The sequence below is a fragment of the Glandiceps talaboti genome, chromosome 6 (genome assembly GCF_964340395.1).
Source record: "Glandiceps talaboti chromosome 6, keGlaTala1.1, whole genome shotgun sequence".
NCBI classification, from domain to species: Eukaryota; Metazoa; Hemichordata; class Enteropneusta; family Spengelidae; genus Glandiceps; species Glandiceps talaboti.
This window is the reverse complement of record NC_135554.1, coordinates 15,278,237-15,300,057: the sequence shown is the minus strand read 5'-3', so window position 1 is coordinate 15,300,057 and position 21,821 is coordinate 15,278,237. Positions and strand designations below refer to the sequence as shown.

General features: G+C 33.9%; 2 protein-coding genes across 2 annotated transcripts; one reads left to right on the top strand and one right to left on the bottom strand.

Annotated features, from left to right (window-relative positions):
* The first annotated feature begins 3,539 nt into the window (after positions 1-3,539).
* Positions 3,540-4,514, top strand: LOC144436891 (heparan sulfate glucosamine 3-O-sulfotransferase 1-like). Its single transcript, XM_078125752.1, has one exon. It carries the CDS (start codon positions 3,540-3,542, stop codon positions 4,512-4,514), a length of 975 nt encoding a protein of 324 aa, XP_077981878.1.
* A 6,545-nt stretch (positions 4,515-11,059) lies between these two features.
* On the bottom strand, positions 11,060-20,201 carry LOC144436889 (uronyl 2-sulfotransferase-like). Its single transcript, XM_078125751.1, has 8 exons — positions 20,144-20,201; positions 19,458-19,528; positions 14,920-15,063; positions 14,186-14,265; positions 13,338-13,479; positions 12,866-12,969; positions 12,460-12,617; positions 11,060-11,232 (listed from the first exon to the last, which is right to left on the bottom strand). The coding sequence occupies exons 1-8, from the start codon at positions 20,199-20,201 to the stop codon at positions 11,060-11,062; spliced, it is 930 nt and encodes a 309-aa protein (XP_077981877.1).
* Positions 20,202-21,821: the final 1,620 nt, after the last annotated feature.

Here is a 21,821-nt window from a genome sequence, read left to right as displayed (position 1 = left end):
AATCAAAGTCCCGAATAGAGGGATTGTGAGCCAATCATCTTTGGTCTTAATAATTAATTGTCATCGAACTATCCAAGGGGCTATATGGATGAAAAATATGTATTTATTTTGTATTTTGTATTAATTCATCAACAAGTACACAATATTTTCTACATGAAAATATAATACAAAACAACATAGACCAAGTCCGTGTTTGTAATCCAATAATTACACAAACATAAAAGTGAAAAATGAAATACGTAGAGGAAGTGATTTTTAAATAAACTGGGTAAATACGAGTAACCCCAGACCGTATCAAACTATTTATAAAGGATAATATTTCAAGTTAGCTAAAATAGAATAATAATTCTGGCCTTGCCATACACGTTACTTGGTAGCAACAGTTCAGTGTTCAGACTGTACGTGACGTAGTGCTAGTAAATACAGTTTTGAAACAGGTATATGAATTTCTTGATATAATGGAAAAAAATGTAAACCCTGGTTTAATAATTTTGATTTCTAGCGTGAAACATACACACACCCACATGTTGACATTTGGTATGTAGTATGTAGTTTGTCATATACACCAACTGGAACAGCCGTGTTGGTTATGTTAGCCATTTTCACCTAAGCTTGCCAAAACAGTGTGTTACAAATGTAGACGTATTTTTTTTTATGTTGGGTCATACAATATTATAAATAAAGACAACACTGCAGACATGCAGTGTTGTTTTCCAGTTTGCATGCATCTTTTAAAAACACCGGCTAAGGATGGATTAATGGAGTTAAAATCTGGAATAGTCTCCTGAAGGACTTTAGAACATCTACTAGTTTGAAGTCTTTTAAAATGAAATGTAAATCTCACTTTTTAAATCAAATGTAATTTTTCTGTTGTGCTACCCTCATGTGTCAGTCATTATTATTAGTATTAGTATTATTTTATTTTACCCACTTCTTAATTTGTCATTTATTTTTTCTGTATATGTTAATGCAAATATTGTAAATTTCCCTTACTCGACTTTGTGTTTGAAGAGCCTTTGGCTCAACAATTTATCGAGTTTAAATAAAGTCAAACAAACAAACAAACAAACTAACTAACTAACTAACTAACTAACTAACTAACTAACTAACTAACTAACTAACTAACTAACTAACTAACTAACTAACTTAGACATTTCAAGGGACCACGGACTTCTAACCCTCCATCCCCCCGGTAATATTACGAATGGGGAAAATATAATGTAATAAATGTAACAGCGCCCTCATAAACATTCATATTGTGCTGTTCCCGACACGACAGGCCGATAGGATTCAACTATATCATACCGTACCGCTGTTGTACATTTTGCCCCTTTGCCGAAGGTGATATTTAAACATCAATTCCTGACTGTACCTTTAGATAAGGTAACAACTCGATAAACAGTAGATACTTCATTAGCTGTGTCACACACTGGGAATCACTAAACTACAGGTGGGTGCTGTCTTTGCTATCATTTTATGTTTGACATGTCACATGTTGCTAATTTAGGGAAGCGCCATTTCATATGAAAGGGGTAGGAGAATCATACAGTGGCAAATCGCGTCCATCTATTTTCCGTTATAGGTGCACAACGTCGAAAAAAAAAACCATACCTTTGATAATTTTTTATTCTTGATCGAGTACGGGTAAGGCGTAAAAACATTCAATTTTAAAATAGGTGGGGTAGGTAGGTGTTTTATTTTATTTTATTATATATTTTTTTAATCATGTTCGAAAAATCGCCAACATACATGACAATACAACAAAAAACATATACATCGCATTCAAGTCTGTGATGTGGCCGTGGAGTTTGTATCATAGCAACTCCGCTTGTGCGCGGTCCTTTTCGAAATCTCTTGAACGGATTTTGAAATCTAAACAAAAGAAGTCATCTGAGTATTTCAGGAGAACCGGATCAATACCACTCTAATGGAAAGGCAACCGTCGTTTGTCGACTGTTGGTTCTGGCAGGATACTAGTCCTGCTTGCAGACGGTGCACGCGTTTCACTCAACACCGTGTCGAAGAAGGATGGGGACGACTTACATTACTCCATAAACAAGTAGGACTAACAGGAGCCTAAAAAGTATAATTGTTCATCACCGAAATTGGTGCTAAAACTTTTCGTTTGACCATATCATATACCATATCTGTCTACACAGTATCTCAAAACCTACTACACCAATTCTAATGAAATTGCTACACATCTTCCTTATGCTCATTGTAAGCCCCAAATAGAGTTTGGTAAACATTATAAGAATATTAAAGACTCATTTGCATAATTAAGGATATTTGATAATTGGGCTATATATTAAGAATGCAAATTTAAATTCCATATAACTTAGTATGTACCTCAACAATAGTAAAGTGCATGTGTCATGTAAAGGTAGCTTTTGTCGCTTCTAGTTTTATTGAGTCATTTACATAATTACTGTTTTTCGGTAATTAGGCCATATCTTAGGAAAACATCATTGATATTCCATGTAATTTAGTACAAACATCAGTCATAAGAAAGCACACATGTCCAATAAAGCTTGCTGATGTAGCCTCTACTTTTAATGAGTCATTTGCATGATCAATGATATTCAATAATTAAAAAAAAATAAAAAAATAATGATATTCGGTAATTATGCGATATCTTAATTCAAGCTTCAAATTTAATATAATTTGGTGATCTTTAGTGTATGGATTGATGATAGCAAAGCCTGTGTGATTGATATGGTTTTTTATGTAGATTTTAATTCTAATTAGTCATTTGCATAATTAATGATGTCTGATAGTGAGGCAATATCTTTGGAATACATATACATCGATGTCAATAAAGTTAATGTGTCGTATTAAGCTTTTTAGTGTAGTTCATAATTTTAATGATTCATTTGCATAATTGATTTTTTTAAATAGAAAATTAGGCAATTTCGTAACACGCAATTTTCAAATATCATATAGTTGGTATAATAAATTTGCCGATTAAGGGGTATATTTTGCATGATTCTTGTATCTCTGAATTTTGTATTCCGACTATTTCACTTAGCCACTCTTTAATGTTTTCAATATGTATCTTTAGGCGAAGGCATTAATTCTTTACTGCGAGTTCCTATTTATCGTTACGTTATGAACGCTAATAACTACGTATACATACAGAAATTAACTCTTCATTTTCACCCTTAACCTTGTTATCCAATGCGATTTATTTTGAATAAGCATTATAAATTATAAATCATGTCTCATTTCAGATTTGAGAAACAAGTTGGATGGAAAGAAATTATCAAGTGAACCGAATAAAGATGAGGAAAATTGCTAAAATGTTGACAAGATTAACTTGTTTTGTAATACCCGCTCTAGTGTTTCTTTGGATTGTACACTATTTGGCACCAGGGTCATTGCACTTTGGAAACAATCTGGAAGATAACGATGCAAGGAAAATCTATCCGAGACACATCAGCAGTGCTCTGCGATCACACACCTTTGAGGGTCCTTATGGGGTACTAGAAAACCGTGACAAAAATGACATTCTCCAGAAAGAGATCTCAAGTTTAGAAAGTATGACAATTCTTGAGAAGATTAACGAGGCGATACACACAAATGTTACGGATATGTGCGATGGCGAAATAAAGCGTTCTTTCCATGACTCGAAGGATGACTCGTGCGCCAAACGCCTTCCACAAGCCATAGTTGTTGGCGCCAAAAAATGCGGCACTGGTGCTCTACGTGCATTCATAAGATGGCATCCATCCGTAATCGTCTCTGAAGCGGAAGAAGTTCATTATTTTGACTTGCACTACGACAATGGTATACAATGGTACATCGACCAAATGCCATTCACAACATCAGACCAAGTAACTATTGAGAAATCGCCAAGGTATTTTGTAGAACCGGATATACCACGGAAAATTTATGAAGACGTTTCACCCGACACCAAAATTATCATAGTATTATGCGACCCTATACACCGAGCAATATCAGATTATGTTCAAGTTAAAGACAGACACAGTGAGAATATAAAACGGTACCTAGAATGGCAGAAAAATAACACCACAGCTGAATTCCCTTCTTGGTCCTACGATGCAAGACGCCTTTTGCAACATGGGTATTCGTCTCACGATAGTTTTGAGTCTACCGTGTTAGACAGAAATGGAAACATTAACACTGATCATGGTGTAATATACGTCGGAGTCTATTCTAGGCATTTAGCAAATTGGTTGAATTATTTCCCTCGAAATAAAATTCTTGTTTTAGACGGCGCTGAGATAAAAAACGAGCCAGCCCATGCCCTACAGACAGCAGAGAAATTCCTAGACCTGCAATCATTTTTCACTGACGATAAGTTCTATTTTAACGAAACAAAGGGGTTTTATTGTTTAAGTAAACCCATTTCATACTGCTTGCCGTCTGACAAAGGTCGACCACACCCACAAATTAAAGAAGATGTTGTTGTTAAATTAAAGGACTATTTCAAGCCCTCAAATGAGCAAGTTCAAATTATGTTAAACCAGACGTTTTCTTGGATATCGAAGTAACATTTTTAATGTAATAACGTTTGGCCAGAAGCGATTTATGACAATTCGAAGAGATGTTGTTTAATCATTGATCAACCAATGCATTATCAGAGAAAAGGTAAACAACTGCTTCTAAAGTTTAATTTAATTCAAAGAGTTAATGTTATTCTTCAGTGATATTATCAGCCTCTATGTCTTCATTATTTCCTATTTCCAAATTTACAGCTACCACCCTTTGAGCTTCAAATATTTCAACCCCATTTTTTCATGCCCGTCCCTATAATTTCTCCCCCTACCGTAAATTTTGACCGCAACTTAGATACTGTTACGAACTAATATTTCAATATTTTATTATTTCGGCACCCTTTGTCTAAGATGATAAATTTCCCATATCTAAAATTGAGTTAGCTATTTTTAGCAGTGGCTCTAATCGGGAGAAAACTAGGCGTTGGCATATTATGATCAGTTTAGTGTAAAAGTAATCGCATTGCCTTTTCACAGAATAGGTTAATGGGAACATATGGTTTTGGTGTTTCCGGTAAGTCAGAATTTTGCTGACGTTGTCATATTCACATTTGGCTCTCTTATTTGCACAGCTCAGCATTCTAGATATTTACAAGCTACACAGACTCTTAATAGGTTATGTTATTAACAACCTCATTCACTTGAATTCACCTCATATCTTGTCCGATTATTTTAGTGACAAAAAACATGACTATGTTACGAGACTGCCATCATCATCAATTAAAATCTGTACCCGTACCATGCGAGAACGAATTCTAGTAATATATTTCATTCGCAGGTGCGAAAATCTGGAAAGATATTCCTATTCACATCAGATCATAAAATTCTCCACATCTTTTTAAGAAATCTTTGAAATAATATTTAGTAGAGTAGTACAAGTGATTAAATTGTAAACTTAGAGAGATATCGACTTGTCGTTCGTTGTATAGACTTCCTTGTAGTAAACAGACTTGTGTGTATGTACATTTTTTTCAGAGGTATTTCAGTCCCATGGGCGACTGAACCCTCTTATTGTTATCATTGACACTGTAGAATGCTGGGTCAGGCTAGACTAGCTGTAAACTATTTCTTGACGCCCAATGTACCCCAAGTTCTCTCTTTTGCTTTGTGTTACCAAGGTCTTGTAATCATTTATATTTGGGTAAATAAACTACTTATTATTGTTATTATTATTATCACCGATGACTTCATCATTTACAGGCATCTAATCATATAGAAAACATTGTGACATCATCGATTGATGATTAAAAACCAGTGTTCGTGTAATTTCGGTACGAGAGTAACTTTGAATGCAGTGAACAGTTAGCTGAACATTCACTATAATATTTGACGTAAGGAGAGAGTACCGAATCAAACACTGGTAACAATATTATGTCCATTAGGGAGCGATCAGTTTTTTCCGACCGGGGGTGGGCCGGTGACTTTTTGTTCATGTTGTACTGAAAATAGTGAACCCCCTTCAATTCACCCACGAAACAACCCCCCCCCCCCGACAAATAAAAAACCACACTGACGCCCCCCCCCCATCTGTTGACAAGAAACATTCTTCTTGTTCTTGCAAAAGACACTTTAGATTCTCAGCGCATAATACTGCACACTGCATAGTTAATTTCCCATGTTACATTTTCAGTAATTTTAAGTGTATCTGGTAAATTGCTAACCAAAATATATTGCTTCACATGTATAAAGCTCTTTAGACAGGAACCCTATGAGAAGTGTGATTGTCTGTTCATGGACGTACAAAATATTCATGGTTTAGAAATCAAAAGTTCTAGGATATCTCTCTGATTGAATGAACTGTTACCATTAATTTATTCAAATTAATAATAATTAAAATGAGGCCCCAATTCTCTGAGTACCAAATTGAGGTGACCCCCACCCCCGATTTGCCGTCCCCCGGCCGTAAAAAAACTGATCACTCCCTTAGCCGAGTTGATCAGCGCACACCCCTTCTACTTTAAAATATCTTTATTTTCTGTTACCCTAATGGTAGCTATAGCTCTGAGCTATGAGTTTTATGGCCATGTAGATAAATCCCACAGATATATACAGGGAATTATAACCAGTGGTAATTGTATGATAGGTATTATTGTTGACTGCAATAGCAGGTATGTAGCAAACTTGGGTTTGGTAAACAATACATTCTTGACAAATTTACAGCACCATATTCAAGTCATGGCCAAGAATATACTGACAACGTTAATTAATAAGCACTGATTTTACTCCAAATGTAAACAACTCTCAAATGTTTATACCGAATACAAATGGTAATATAAGCCTAGTGATTTGTGAGATAGTGTATATACAAACAGATGGACACAAACACACACGGTTGAACAGACAAACATCACTCATTACATTACCTCTCCTTCAGAGGGGTTAAGATAAGACGTACAACACATGAACTTGTTTATGAGCTTTTATTCCAAATAAGACTGTAAGAGATGCGTCATATATTTAATATAATGTATATATATATATATATATATATATATATATATATATATATATATATATATATAGCTTATATATATATATATATATATATATATATAAGCTATTTATATATATATATAGCTTTTATATATATATATATATATATATATATATATATATATATATATATATATACAATAACTACACTCGTCTCATTCATCTTAAAAGGATGAGCCTGACTTTGAATTTCCAATAAAGTGTAAATAGTAACTTTGGTGATTTGTGTCATAATAATAGCATTGGCGTTTAGCTGTAAATGAACCGTTTTGGAAATTCTGCTCCTATTATTGATATAAAGCCCTATTGTGACGTACATTCCAGCAAGTGTCCATAATACCAGTTGTTCAATACAATGTATAGCAGATGGTACTATTATGTACATTAATCTTTCGCACTGCTGTGTGGATACGTACAGAATATATTCAATGTTACGTCACTGGTAGACCAATGCTACAAATGTAAAGACAAGGTCATTATTACATCCACCTTACACTCTTTTCACTTAGCGCAATGATCCTTTAAATGTTACTCACCCGAGTCTAACTATCATTATTATATCGGATTTATCATGTTCTTTGGTACATTTTATTGTATGCAGCCGCCCGACATCATTTGTGGAGAGAATCTATCTAATACTCCGAATTGATTCTATTGTTTGGTGCTAGATGATAATACAAACAATATAACACTCGTGTCAAGTCATGCCAAAGGAAACAGCATTCTCAACAACATTCTGGGCAGGTCTTTTGTTACAAGAGAGAATGACATGGAAAAGGTCACGTATAAACTTGTCAATTAACAATATGACAGTCATACATTTCTCGCTAATGTATTACTATTCTTAGTCGCAACTTTGTCATGGACCATCCATCATTCACCACTTTCAACTTTACCATCGTCTCAAGTCTAATGGTAAATATAGTGAATGTACCTTAGTTGATACACTGCTTTTTTAAACTGACTTGATAGAACTGGACCATTTGGAAAGCTTCGATCGATTTCATAAAAGAACAGTAACATTTGCTAGGCCATAAATAACCAACGACTTTTGTTAGTTCAAATCAACCGTTTGATGCATGTGTCATAATTAAAGTGTGATGAAATATGTAACGTGCCAGAGTGACATCTATTGTGTCTACTTCCTGTGTATGTTCAAGATTTGAGTAACAGCTGTTCTCTATACACTCTATCACTTATATTTCATATTTATATTCTTTTATTGTGCAATGGTGTGAACAGATAAAAGGTCAAAGGTTAAAGTTGCTCAATTCATGTGTTAGGGGCGAGATCAATAGTTCAATATAGGATAAAAAAACAAACCCTAAATTCTTTTAGTTTTGCCTCCGACCCCCCCCCCACCCCCTTTCTAACCTAATAAGTTAACATTGACAGCACAATCGATTTCAACTCAGTATGTAGTAGTATATAGTGCTATGAATACAAAGCCAGTATGTAGTTTTATTGACACTTTACTTTAATGTGTCATGCATTTACTACAGCGAAATTTTTCATTTCTCAATTTGACAATATTTTAAAGAAATATCTGTATTTAGGTGTACAAACATATCCAAAATCGTTTTTGTAGGATGAGAACTAAACAGACTAAAAAAAAAACCCACCCCACCCATCCCCAAAGTAAAGCAATTTAGTTTTCTATCCTCCATTGATATTTATCTTACCCCTTAGTATAGTAGGATCCGTCATTTCATCCCCTTGAACACGGACATAATGAATTAAACCTCTCTGCCGCGATTTCTTGAAATCATGAAAATCGTGTGGTGCCATGATCATAATGTGAACTCCTCTTAAATATGAAATGTAAGCTGCAAGATTTTTAAATCATCATTTATTGGAATGTTAAATATTTCAGGTTTGGGGATTTCTATTTGTATTATTGGTCATTATGAAATATGTTTTACGAGCCAAATTATTGTCTTATGAAAACACCTTGGCATATTTTGACTGAAAAAGTTTTTAAGCTGACACAGTTGTATATATTTTGCCTTCTATGAGTTATTAAGACAAATAATCAAATAAAGATATTTACATTTTATAAGCACATTGCTAACAAGTAGCTGTAGTTGAGCCTACTAAGAATGGCACGGAATCATGTAGGTTACATAGACGATTGGTAATATCAAAAGAATAAATGTCTTAACTCTCATAAACAGAAATCTATTAGCTGCATATATATATATATATATATATATATATATATATATATATATATATATATATATATATATATATGAATATATATATATATATATATATATATATATATATATATATATATATATATATATATATATCACTTGTAATACTGTTGTTCTCTCTGTCCATTCCCTAAAATGTAAGCACTCTATGACCTGTCAGAGCAATATGTTTAATATCTATTTTGACCGCCCTAGTTAAAAACAAGTCTTCATAGAAGACTTTATTCTCAAACTTTACTTCTATATGTTATGATTTTAAAAGAAATTCGTGGTAACACTATACCCAATACTAAAATGTGCCTGTGATATGCAGGGAACGGCTTGATCTTAATAATTGACCCTCCTGAAGTTGAAAGTCAAGGTCAAAGTTCAATGCATCAAAAGAGATTGTACACCTAGTAATATAGGGATGGACACTTGAATGGAATCTCCATGTATTAAAGTTGTTGAGTATTGCATTAAATCATGGTTGTTCACTACAAATATGGCCACCATTCTGTTGAAAGTTATTTTTAGCACCGAAAGTAATGCACGTGTTATGTATTTTCTTCTTCTTTTGTTCTGCATGACTTTTAGACGTTATTTTGAAAGAAATTGGCCATGCATAAATGCTACAGACTGTCTGCGATATGCAAAATAGCTTCATTTTGATAACTGACCCAGACGGAAAGGTCACTGTCTTACATGAAAGCTTGCATGTGATTAGATAGAGTCAGACACTTGAATGGAGTCTCTATGTATGGAAGTTTTTGAGTTTTGCAGTAATGTATTGATATATTACTCAAAATATGACCCCATTCAGTAAAAAGCTATATCAGCACTAACAATATACCTTGTGAATATTTTCCTCCTACATTACCTGTGGACATGATTTATAAGAAATTGGCAACAAATAAATATGACAAAGTGTCTGTCATTGGCAAGAAATAGCAGGATTTTGACGACTGACCCAGAAGGTCAAGGTCAAGGTCAAGGATCAATATCTTGAAAGAAAGCTTAAACTTAATAATAGGGATAGCCACTTGAATGGAGTCTTGATGAATTACATTTTTTGAGTTATGCCATATATGTTGATTTTTAACTATAAACATGACTGCCTTTTGGTCAAATTTGTTGCAAAGCAAAAAGACGTGTATATGTCCCATATAGCATGTCACCTTCATACCAGGTTTGAAAGAAATGGGGATTTTGTGTGTCTGAGAAACAACTTGTTTTGAAGGAACGTATGCATACACGCACATACATACACATGGACAGATGGACGGAGCCCATTGTAATAGTCCCCTTTCGTGTAGACCTAAATATAAAGTATAGAATACCTATTCATATATTCATATAAGTGTCTCATTGGAGAGAACAGTGCTCGATGCAATATCAATTGGCAGAGCATTATAGACTTATTCCAAAGGAATGAGGATGTTATAAGTCGTTATTCAGAATTTCAGGCTTCCTCATCGATCATCAGGCAACTGATAAAATTTGGATTGTTAAGGTTGATATGCACACTAAATTTTTGTGTATATATATTGTTTAACAAGATGGTAGGACTAAACTATTCCTTACTATTCCTTATATTTACTTTCATGGCGAAAAACTGAATTAGTTTCCAAATGTCATGAAAGTCAATATTCCCTCGCCTACTATAGAAGTAAACCCTCATAAGAAACAGTTTGGTCCGATCATGTTATGCAATATGTTACGCATCGTAAAATACAATTCCAATTTGATTCCAGTCACCTGATGATCGCTGAGGAAGCGTGAAACTCCGAGTAACGACTTATACATCCTTATTCTTTTGGATTTAAGTCTAGTATAGAATAAATGAAGAAGTTAGACCAATTTTCCTGTTTGTCTAAGCTGTTTCATTAAATCTTTGAATATTTCAACTGCTTCATCGTAAAATACATATTCAAATTTCAAGACTTTTTTAAGTTTATTGATTGCTTTCTCGATTAGTTCGGTCTTTCCCTTCGCCGAGCTTCTCTTGACAACGTCCTGGACATCTAAAAAGAGAAGTGAAAAATATTTAATGTAATGACATCCTGTTCATAAGATGACTGTTTCGTTCATATTGTCATTGTTTGTTTGTTTAAAACAAAATTACAAATACAGAATGTGAAACGTGCCGGTCACGAAGATGCTTCGAAGTTTGGATTGTTTTCAAAACAAAAGAATTACTTTTTGACTTCCGACGGAATAAAGCAGAAAAACAACCTGTTGAAATTAACAATATGCAAGTCGAAAGAACATCAGTATATATATATATATATCTTGGCTGTATGGTTGATGATAAATTGTCCTTTGCGCAACATGTGGACAATCAGCTCAAAAAAGCAAATAAAAGGTTGTATTTCGCAAGGTCCATGAGGAAATTAAATGTTAGCTCGAACGTCATTTCTTTGTTCTACAATTCAACCATTTATACAGTCCTCAGTTATGCGAACATTGCATTCTATGATATGCTGCCTACCTATCTTAAACACGATCTAAACCGTCCTAGGAACATATGCATTAGTTAATAATGAATTCTACGAACTATCTGATAACTCTACATTGTATAAACACAAATCGTTTAAGACTGCTACAAAAATTATCAAAGATTCAACACATCCACTACATACAGAATATGAATATCTACCAAGTGGTCGTCACCTCAGAGTACCACATGCACGTACAAACAGATTTAAGTATAGCTTTGTTCCAAGATCTATTCATCTCATCAATAACATGTAACCGCTACTGTCTGTATGTATTTATATGTATTGTAATCCTAACTTATTTTTCATGGACTATGTATTTAAGTTTAATGTAAACTGTGTGGATATGTAGTTTGTCTGTTTTCTGTCAATGCAACGAAAATTTCATGATCGACATGACGAATAAAGTTATTATTATTATTATTAAGTTGAAATACCTCTCAGAGAGGACATATTCAAGATGAAATACCTCTCAGAGAGGATATGTTTCAGATGAAATACCTTTCAGAAAGGACATATTTAAGATGAAATACCTTTCAGAGAGGACATATTTAAAATGAAATACCTCTCAGAGAGGACATATATGTAAGATGAAATACCTTTCAGAGAGGACATATTTTAGATGAAATACCTCTTAGGGAAGACATATTTAAGATGAAATACCTCTCAGAGAGGATATGTTTAAGATGAAATACCTTTCAGAGAGGACATATTTAAGATGAATACCTCTCAGAGAGGATATGTTTCACGAACCTTGTTGTTTAAACACTTGGCTGCCACCTTTAAATAAATTGGGTAGGAGAACTTCTAGTATGCCTATGCTTTCTTCAAGATATTCTGTTATTCCAACAAATAAGTATCTATCACGAAGTCGATGAAGTGCTTGTCGAAGAGCCCACTCAGAAGGATGCCTAGAAGAGTACATTGTTGTATTATCATATTGGAATGTGTATGATGTATTATATAAGTATTTTGATCCAGTACAATTGCACATACAGGTATCAGGAAGGAAGGTTATCGTTAATATTTTTGAAATATATCATTTACTTTCAAATTTTTGTATTTAGTCTAATGTGTCGAAGGACAGAATATTTCTTATAAGTATAAGTTATAATAATCAACGAACATGTACAAATATAAAATAATTCAGGTAACTTACATGCATCTTGGGTCCTGCCCACAAAAGTATGGAATGCTGCCTTGACCAAATGCTACTAATTCACTGCACTCTTCATAACCGCCAACAATACAATCGTTCACAGACTGCAATTGTAAAGAAAGATCTTGTTCACAAGCCAAATGAAGTATTTCTAGAGCTTCACCTGGACATAAGCGCGCGCGCACACACACACGCACGCACGCACTCCATACACAGAGAGAGAGAGAGAGAGAGAGAGAGAGAGAGAGAGAGAGAGAGAGAGAGAGAGAGAGAGAGAGAGAGAGACGAAATTAAACACACACTTATCAACGTGCGAAGGGCAAGCACATCATGTATGTATGTATGTATGTATGTATGTATGTATGTATGTATGTATGTATGTATGTACACATGTCATGTGTATGGATGTACGCATGCATGCATATATGTATATATGTATGTATGTCTTACAATTTCTTTGAAAATTACTTACTCTGTTCTTTGCCGAGGCTGATCCTTTAAATACTTTGTCAATTTTGATATCGTCACCCCATCTTTCAAAGTAGTAGTCGGACACAAATCGATTTGACGGATCACGAATAAAGTTTATGTAAATTGGTGGTCCATATCCAAACCTACGTAAAGAGGAACCCCAGTCAACACAATCGAATGTCAATAAATGAATTCAAATTAACAATGTGTTTGTAAGACGCCTCTTCAGCAGAGACATGTGTGTAATAAGATTATTGTCTCGCTTCATATTTCTGATAAGTTTTTATTTAAGTCAACATCATCTTGTGTAGTCTGTGTTTTCATACCTTGATAACTGAAGTTGTGTCTTGGTACAAATATGAAGAATATATTTAATTACCATACTACAGTAATGATATCAATAATGTTAGTTTGTATATAACGATCTCCGACTTTGTGTTCAGAGTGTTTAACAATGACTACCCCTGTTACAAACCTAAACTTACAATCCAATGTTTTTTCTACAGGCACATAGGATTAAATCCTTCACATAATGACATCTATCCTACTAGCTTTCAAATTGTAACAGAGTTGGGTTGAAGAGGACACAATCGTTGGTTCGTTTTACTCAAAGAGTTTTAGAGAGACCGGAAAACTTGCAGATTCCGAATAATTTGACCATCATCATAACAACATTACGGTCAATGTACGGTAGTCTTCATCTCGCATCAGATCCTTAGTGACACTTGTCACACACTAATTCAATTCACTTTGTGTCATTTGGATTTCATTTTATAGGAATGTGTTATTGTATAGCCTTCCAGAAAAGCTATCAATATATTACAGTGTGGTAAAAAACTAAGTACTTACCTTGAAAAATCGAGATAATGAATATGCCTCTCATAGATAAATGGTGGTCGGATGCTTTCAATAAAATTGACCAACTTAGCCTTTCAAATGAATATAAAGAAGGGAAATTGATAAGTTTTCGTTGACACAGAAAGAAACTTAAAATGTTATCAATTACGGATTATATGTTTATATCATTGCATATGAACTTAAGACATCGATACTGTAATACGTAGTGAGAAGGTTTGTCACCTTGCACAAGAAAACAAGGGACATTTTTAGTATGGGACAAAAGATTGTTTTGCTTCATCGACACATATTAATTAAGTTATCATGATAAACTTTCTCTCATAGGCTGTGACACAAGTAATATAGGAACCTTGTTAAAATAAATTTTATCATTTTTACTATGCATTTTAGTTAAATCAGCATTTTATGATGTGATACACAAAATCTCATTATATGAATCCATGGACTACATGAAGAACAAGGGGATATATTTGGGGATTTTTCTTCTTCTCTTGATTGATGGGTTGTATTATCAAACACGGCATCTGCTGAAGGCAGCCATACTTTACTTCAATCTCTTGCATAGCGATGGAGTTTGCATTTACACTGTATTACATTGTATTGTATTGTATTGTATTGTATTGTATTGTATTGTATTGTATTTGTTCGCATTGCATTGCATTGCACTGTATTGTATATGAGTTTGTGTGCGCGCACGTGTGTGTGCGAATGTTTTTCTTACATACTTGTTCTCCTAAAGTAACATTCATAAGTCTGTAAATCGAAGAAGAATTCAACTGGAAACCATTCTGTTTGCTGAGTGTTGACATGACTTTAAGTACTGTTCGACTTCCGCTCTTCCGAACGCGATTATAAATCACCATTTCATCCTGCGTCAAGAACAAATAAGATAAACTAACTATAAGTTTGTCTCGGGTGGCCAGATCATCGATCACAAATGAAATAAGTAAGACTTGACCCATCATTAAAATGAGTAACAGAGCACGAGGCATCCAGATGAGTCATGATGTTTATGACCATCTTGCCATCAAAGTGCATTCATTCATGGGAGTTTTAAAGAGTGGTGTAAAATGTCCCTTCTAAATTCAATAAGTATGTAACAAGAGACATTCATGGAAAATTGTGTGCTTTTCTCCGGCGTGTAACGCCAAATGAAAATGGTGTTAAGCCACCTAATAAATACATACATACATACATACATACATACATACATACATACATACATACATACATACATACATTTTGTCTTGTCAGTTGAATAATCCAAACACATTACCTGAGGTTTTATCTGGTACAAACCATTGATCTGACACATTGATTTTGGCGTTTGTACAAACGACTGTAAGTTGTAACATATCAACACCAACAACATGAGGTAAAATGTCAATACTGTTAAGACAACAGGTTTTCTTCTGTGATATAAGCGATAAACTTTATCTAGAATATAAAAAAGACAGTGTTGTTGTGAATTTAATATCTAAATTATATGTAAGTTACAAAACAAAGTTGCTCGTTTTGGCTAAGTTTGTATTCTATGATTTGATATGCATAATACGATGTACAACAATAGTTTTAAAACCGGTTAGAGAACATGTGTATTCTAATTACATTCTTTGTCATACTTGAACTGTATTTGAACTGCACAAAAATGATTTTTCGTACGCTATTGTTTAAATCTTCCATGCGCCATTCGGCTCCTTTGTTTGTTAAGTTGAATATTTTAGATGTTTTCGTACTTTTTTGTTTTCCTCAAATGTAGTTTTGTAAGTTAGACCCGTACTTCCAAATTACGAAACTTTGATTCGGACGATGGTGAAATAAAAGCCCTTTTCATCAATAGGCTATAAAAATCCATTGTTTCCCCTTTTTTGTATGACATTTGTTATTGTCAGTGTCTAGAATTCTTCTCTAGTTTTCTGGGATCCCATTTAGTAATTAACCCAAATATTAATGTGAACATTATATTTCTCAGTGAAGTCCTTATCAAGAAGATCAGTAGTTTATTGGACACCTCTATATAGCTATTCACTATAACAAACAGAATGGTCACCAGCAATGTATTGGACACCTCCATCCGTCTGTCTGTCTGTCTGTCTGTCTGTCTGTCTGTCTGTCTCTGTCTCTCTGCCTGTCTCTCTGTCTCTCATTCATTTATTTATTTACTCGCCACACACACACACACACAGACAGACAGACAGACAGACAGACAGACAGACAGACAGACAGACAGACACTTTGCCATGCCTATAGCATTACTGAACCGTATCAACTGAACCTTGTCAGTTCATTTTATTTAAATAGTCATCTTCATCTGTTACCCTATGAGCATCAAACAGCTTTAACAACAATTACAACTACTTTACTATGTAGACTATGTAGATCAAGAGTATATTTTCAGCATCGCTGTGATAGTTGCTGCTCAGGAAATTGGATAATCCATTCAGATACCATAAGTTATTCATAATACTGGTGGAATAACTTATCTTTACTATTTTAATGCATCTCAGTGTTTTGTGGATTTGTTTCAATACTTAGTCATATGATGTATATTGATGTATCTTATAAGTATCCTGGCGCAAAAGATAGTCAGAGTTTTCGAAATCTTTTGGGTTGAGCTGTATGATCTAGTCAACTTTTCTTTTAGTTATCTTTGAAATTGTCGTACTAAATATGTATATATTTGTGTATGGGCTTGCCACAGCCGTTTTAAATCTAATAATAATAATAATAATAATAATAATAATAATAATAATAATATATATATATATATATATATATATATATATATATATATATATATATATATATATATATATACATATTTGTGATAAATTATATATATGACGACGCCAACTTGTCATTTTTATTCGAAATATAAGTTATATAGATATAACGTGTATAAATATTTTATGATTTTGTGATTTATTATATAATAGTTAATTGTCTAAACTGTTCGTGTCTACGGTCTGTCAATATAGGAATTTTTTTCAATTGACTGCAAGGATTTATTCCATTAACACCACTCAACTCGGCGATCCCATGCAATTTATTAACAAAAAAGCAGCCCATGTGTTACCATGAATTTTGCTTCAGAGATTTAAGCAGGCGTAATAGGTTAATTTGTTCATGATTCCATCATAATTTACCAGTTATGTAGAACTGTGGATAGGGTAAGCCTTTCAAGGTAAAGTTAGTGTATTTTCTGTGTACACCTGACCTTAAAACCAAATATTAATGTGATTTTTCAATAGGGAACTTATCATTGAATAATCACTATAGTGCTGAATCAAATTATAACGTTGCTGTGATGTGTTGTGGTTTAATCATTTGATATTGAACACTCCCCAAAACCTCTTGACCACAGATGTTTGACACGGGTTAATGATGTCACACACAATGATTTTCCCTGACTTCATTGTTTGTGCTCACTTTATGCACTTGATAATATATTATCCGTTGTTTTGTTGTATTATATTCGATACGGTGTTATTTCAACATGGCAGCCATATAACATGATGTGACCAATTTATCCATTAAATGATATATCTCTTAGTTAATTGGTGTATTATCCAGCAAGCTAGATGACGGTCCTTGCAGCCAATTAACGAAACATAAGCTAATTCGTAAATGACCACTCGATGTCTTTTGTCTAGGGTTGTTGTGTTAATGTACAATTTTTTGCTGTTGCTGTTGTTATCGTTGCTGTTTTTTTACAGTTTATTTTTAAGATTCTGAAAATATAAATTTGTTATTTCCCTTTTCATTGATAAACAATTGTAACATTGTGGCAATTCAGTTGGAGGCTCTGACGTACAATAGAAATAAACTATTATTATCTTGATACTGCCAATAGAGCCACGACATTTGTTGAAATTCTGTACGATGCGGAACCTAATTTAGAAATATAATCAATTATGCTAATTAGTAATATGCAAGTTACAATCATACATGTATAAAACATATCTGTGACAGTTTTATCAATATCATTTATCAATGGAATTCGTTCAAAAACTTGTCGATTTTATCAATTACCCTGTGATACTTCCACACCAAAGTACACGGTTTACACAAAACAATGAGAGGTTTCGTCTTAGAACTAAACACTACAACTCTATTACAGTCCGCCATGTTCGGAAATAGCACATGTAACTTCTTATATATTAATACGCCAGTGATGAGGCTACTAATAACTCAGTACTGATATACATATCATTGAGTTAACAATAAAGTAGTTCCAAAACTCATCACATACAACGTGTTGGTTGGATTTCATTTCATATAAGGCAGTGGTTTCTGAAATATGGATTAACTCACTATAGTTTTACATAACTGGTTTTACTTAAGATATCTGAAACAAACAAAGGAAATGATAATATATGCAAATAAATACAAAATATAGAAGTATAGATGATGTTATGCACGTACTTGATCATTTACAACAATAAAGCTGTAATTAAACAGTGTATACGTGTGTGAAACAAAGATGTCACGAGGTACGTCTACAGCTGTTATTAGTGAATTAACATAATTATTAACATGTATTGTTGTTAATAAACTACGAAAGTGAAATACATCAATAAAGGGTCTTATCTCTCTCTCTCTCTCTCTATCTCTCTCTCTCTCTCTCTCTCTCTCTCTCTCTCTCTCTCATTCCAACTCACATACAGATTCAAAGTACAAGTACTTCATACACCAACAATTATACATTTGAGAATACTCTTGATTCAAACAATGAAAATCAATTATCAAAATAAAATTACATGTAAATTTTGACCAGGTTTCTGATGACGCTGTTAGAAAAATAATTCAATAAAACTTGTGATCTTATCCTTTCCAACTCACTTACTAGTTGAATGTCTCGTTACCTTGCTACCCTTCCTAACACCAATGATTAATAACTCACTCTCTTCTGGTTCTTTCCCAACTGTTTTCAAAACTTGTAACAGCTCTTCTCAAAAAAGCATCCACTATACGAAAAGTCACATTTTACCACGTGTTTTCACCGGGGTAAATCTTGAGCAGAGGATGTGTAAATGTGGTGAGTATGAGATGTAGTTCCACCTTTGACTTAATTTACCCCTGGTGATCTCTCCCCTGGGGCTGTAGACAGTCAAAAGTAGTACTGCGTCGCGTACTACCCCATTGTATCTATGGTGTTAAAACATAGATGACTCACAACACACTCCAACTAAACGACAGTAAAATCGAACCTATGCTTATCATGTCACTTAGGCTGACCTCTAAAGGGTCTTTCCCCACTCACATCCATGTCGGTGATGCTGATCATGATGTGTACTTTTCCTCTAGCGTCAAGAACCTTGGAGTAACTCTTGACTGTCATTTAAACATAGCAGAGCATGTGTCAGAATGTCTGTAATCTGTTGTATATGCACCTTCGTCAGATTGCATCAATCCGTCATTTTCTAACGCAACAGGCCGCAGAGACTGTCGTCTGTGCGTTTGTTCTTTCTCGCTTGGCTTGCACGTACAGTTACAGTATTAATCTTCCTTCTGGTTGTCCTAAGAACCTTATTAACAAGCTACAGAGCGTACATAATGCAGCTGTATGCCTTGTGTGCAAAGCCACAAAGTTTGACCACGCCGAACCACTTCTATACTCTTTGCATTGGTTACCAATCAACTCTCGCATACAATACAAGGTTTCTTCTGTTTGTTATGACGCGTTGAAGGTAACCGGTCCTGAATATCTTTCTCTGACATCTGTTTCAACTTTATGCTCCCATGCATAGACAACTTAGGTCTTCTTCCGATACACGCATCCTAAATATACCATTTGTCACTAAGAAGCTCGGCGAGCATTCCTTTGCTTACACTGCTCCTTCAATTTGGAACAGTCTTCCCCACACAGTCTTCGTCACTCTCACTCTAAGTCTTCCTTCCACTCTGCCCATAAAACTTAAACCTATTTCAATCTTAACTCTCACTCACCTACATACTTCTTTCTACATCCTTCCATGTTTTCCGTTGTTCCTCTGTATCCTCTCATTTTGTTAGCAGTTCTGTGTCTGCGCCTGGAGCTCTTCGGAAAACAGGCGCATTATAAATTCACTTTATTATTATTATTACACGTGTGTGAAACAAAGATGTCACTAGGTACGTTTACATCTGCTATTAGTGAATTAACATAATGATTAACATGTATTGTTGTTAATAAAGTACCAATTTTAAATACATCAATAAAGGGTATATCTCTCTCTCTCTCTTTCTCTCTCTCTCTCTCTCTCTCTCTCTCTCTCTCTCTCTCTCTCTCTCTCTCTCTCTCTCTCTCATTCCAACTTACTTACAGATTCAAAGTACAAGTACTTCATACACCAACAATTATACATTTGAGAATACTCTTGATTCAAACAATGAAAATAAATTATCAAAATAAATTAAAAAATTTGAAAACAAAATGGGTAACTTGGTTCTTTCAAGACTATGCGCTTATTTATTAACCTTTTGGGAATACACAGACAAATAAACACTTTGTTTCTCCCTGCATGATTAGTTTGGTCTTTACTACATTTGATTATTGCTCGGATCTTTGGCTCTACATGTATTACAATGGATTCGCTGCAGCTGATAATTATTTTTGTGCTAAAACACAGTCACACACAATTTTATTCAATACATAAATTAAGATGTCAAACGCAATACGTGTATAATCGTTTAAACCAGGGTGGGTATTTTTATTTTATTTTTATTTTTATTTTATTTTATTTTTAACTTGCCATTGTACTTGTGACCAGCAGTTCTCCCCTCGTTCGACTAAACTTTAGAATTCGTTTTTTCAGGTTGATTATATATAGTGAAATAATTCATTCTCATGAATAGCTGTCAATGATACAGAAGAGCTATGCAGATGTGCGGCAACATCTGTCAAAGTGGGTTAAATAACTACTATTTTTAAAACGTTTCCCCTTTCTGTTGTGTATTTAAACAACCACTTATTCAAACTGTTTTAAATAAACTGAGCGGAAAGTATTGTTTTAATCTATAAATCGGTTGACAACATTCCAAAAACCAACATATCACAGGAAAATAACATGTTGTGTGCGATGAGGCCATGATAAAACAAATCAATGAAATGTAAAATAATAAATTACGTAACACAATGTTATACAATATTATAAAACAATATACACGCTACAGTGCATTACAAATTGTCAAACCGGTGAAAAAAATTATACCATATAATTACCTGGAAATGATACACAAAGTGGAACGAAATAGACAGCATAAATGATATAATTACATTCTGTTATAAACTTTGATTCAAAGTAAACACAAAACAATTACAAATCCAGAAATAAAATTACATTTAAAAAATAAGTAAGTAAACACATAAAGCAAAACACCAAACAAATATAGCGTAAAAGGGTGTAAAGCTGTTGGGAACAAACATGGATAGATTTGAGTTGATAAAACCCATTTCTTTTGACCATCTAAGGGTCATTGTTGAACTCGAAATGAAGTCAGGCAGTGCTTATGTTTATAACTCATTAGTTTCGTTTGTGTTCCAAAAATACTAATCTCAATGCATTGTCGTATTCCTGGGACATGAAGGACAATTTTTTGTCCCTCGAAGCATCAGGAAATATTTCATTTCCACGGTCGAATACAC

What these genes read in the sequence shown, in the direction of transcription:
- LOC144436889 (XM_078125751.1), bottom strand. Translation starts at nt 20,201, where the DNA reads ATGAGAGGATACAGAGGAACAACGGAAAACATGGAAGGATGTAGAAAG. An exon ending in ATGTAGAAAGAAGTATGTAG is followed by an intron (nt 19,529 to 20,143) that starts GTGAGTGAGAGT and finishes TTTAAATGACAG; the next exon opens with TCAAGAGTTACTCCAAGGTT. An exon ending in CCAAGTGTTTAAACAACAAG is followed by an intron (nt 11,233 to 12,459) that starts GTTCGTGAAACA and finishes TTCTCTTTTTAG; the next exon opens with ATGTCCAGGACGTTGTCAAG.
- LOC144436891 (XM_078125752.1), top strand. Translation starts at nt 3,540, where the DNA reads ATGACAATTCTTGAGAAGATTAACGAGGCGATACACACAAATGTTACG.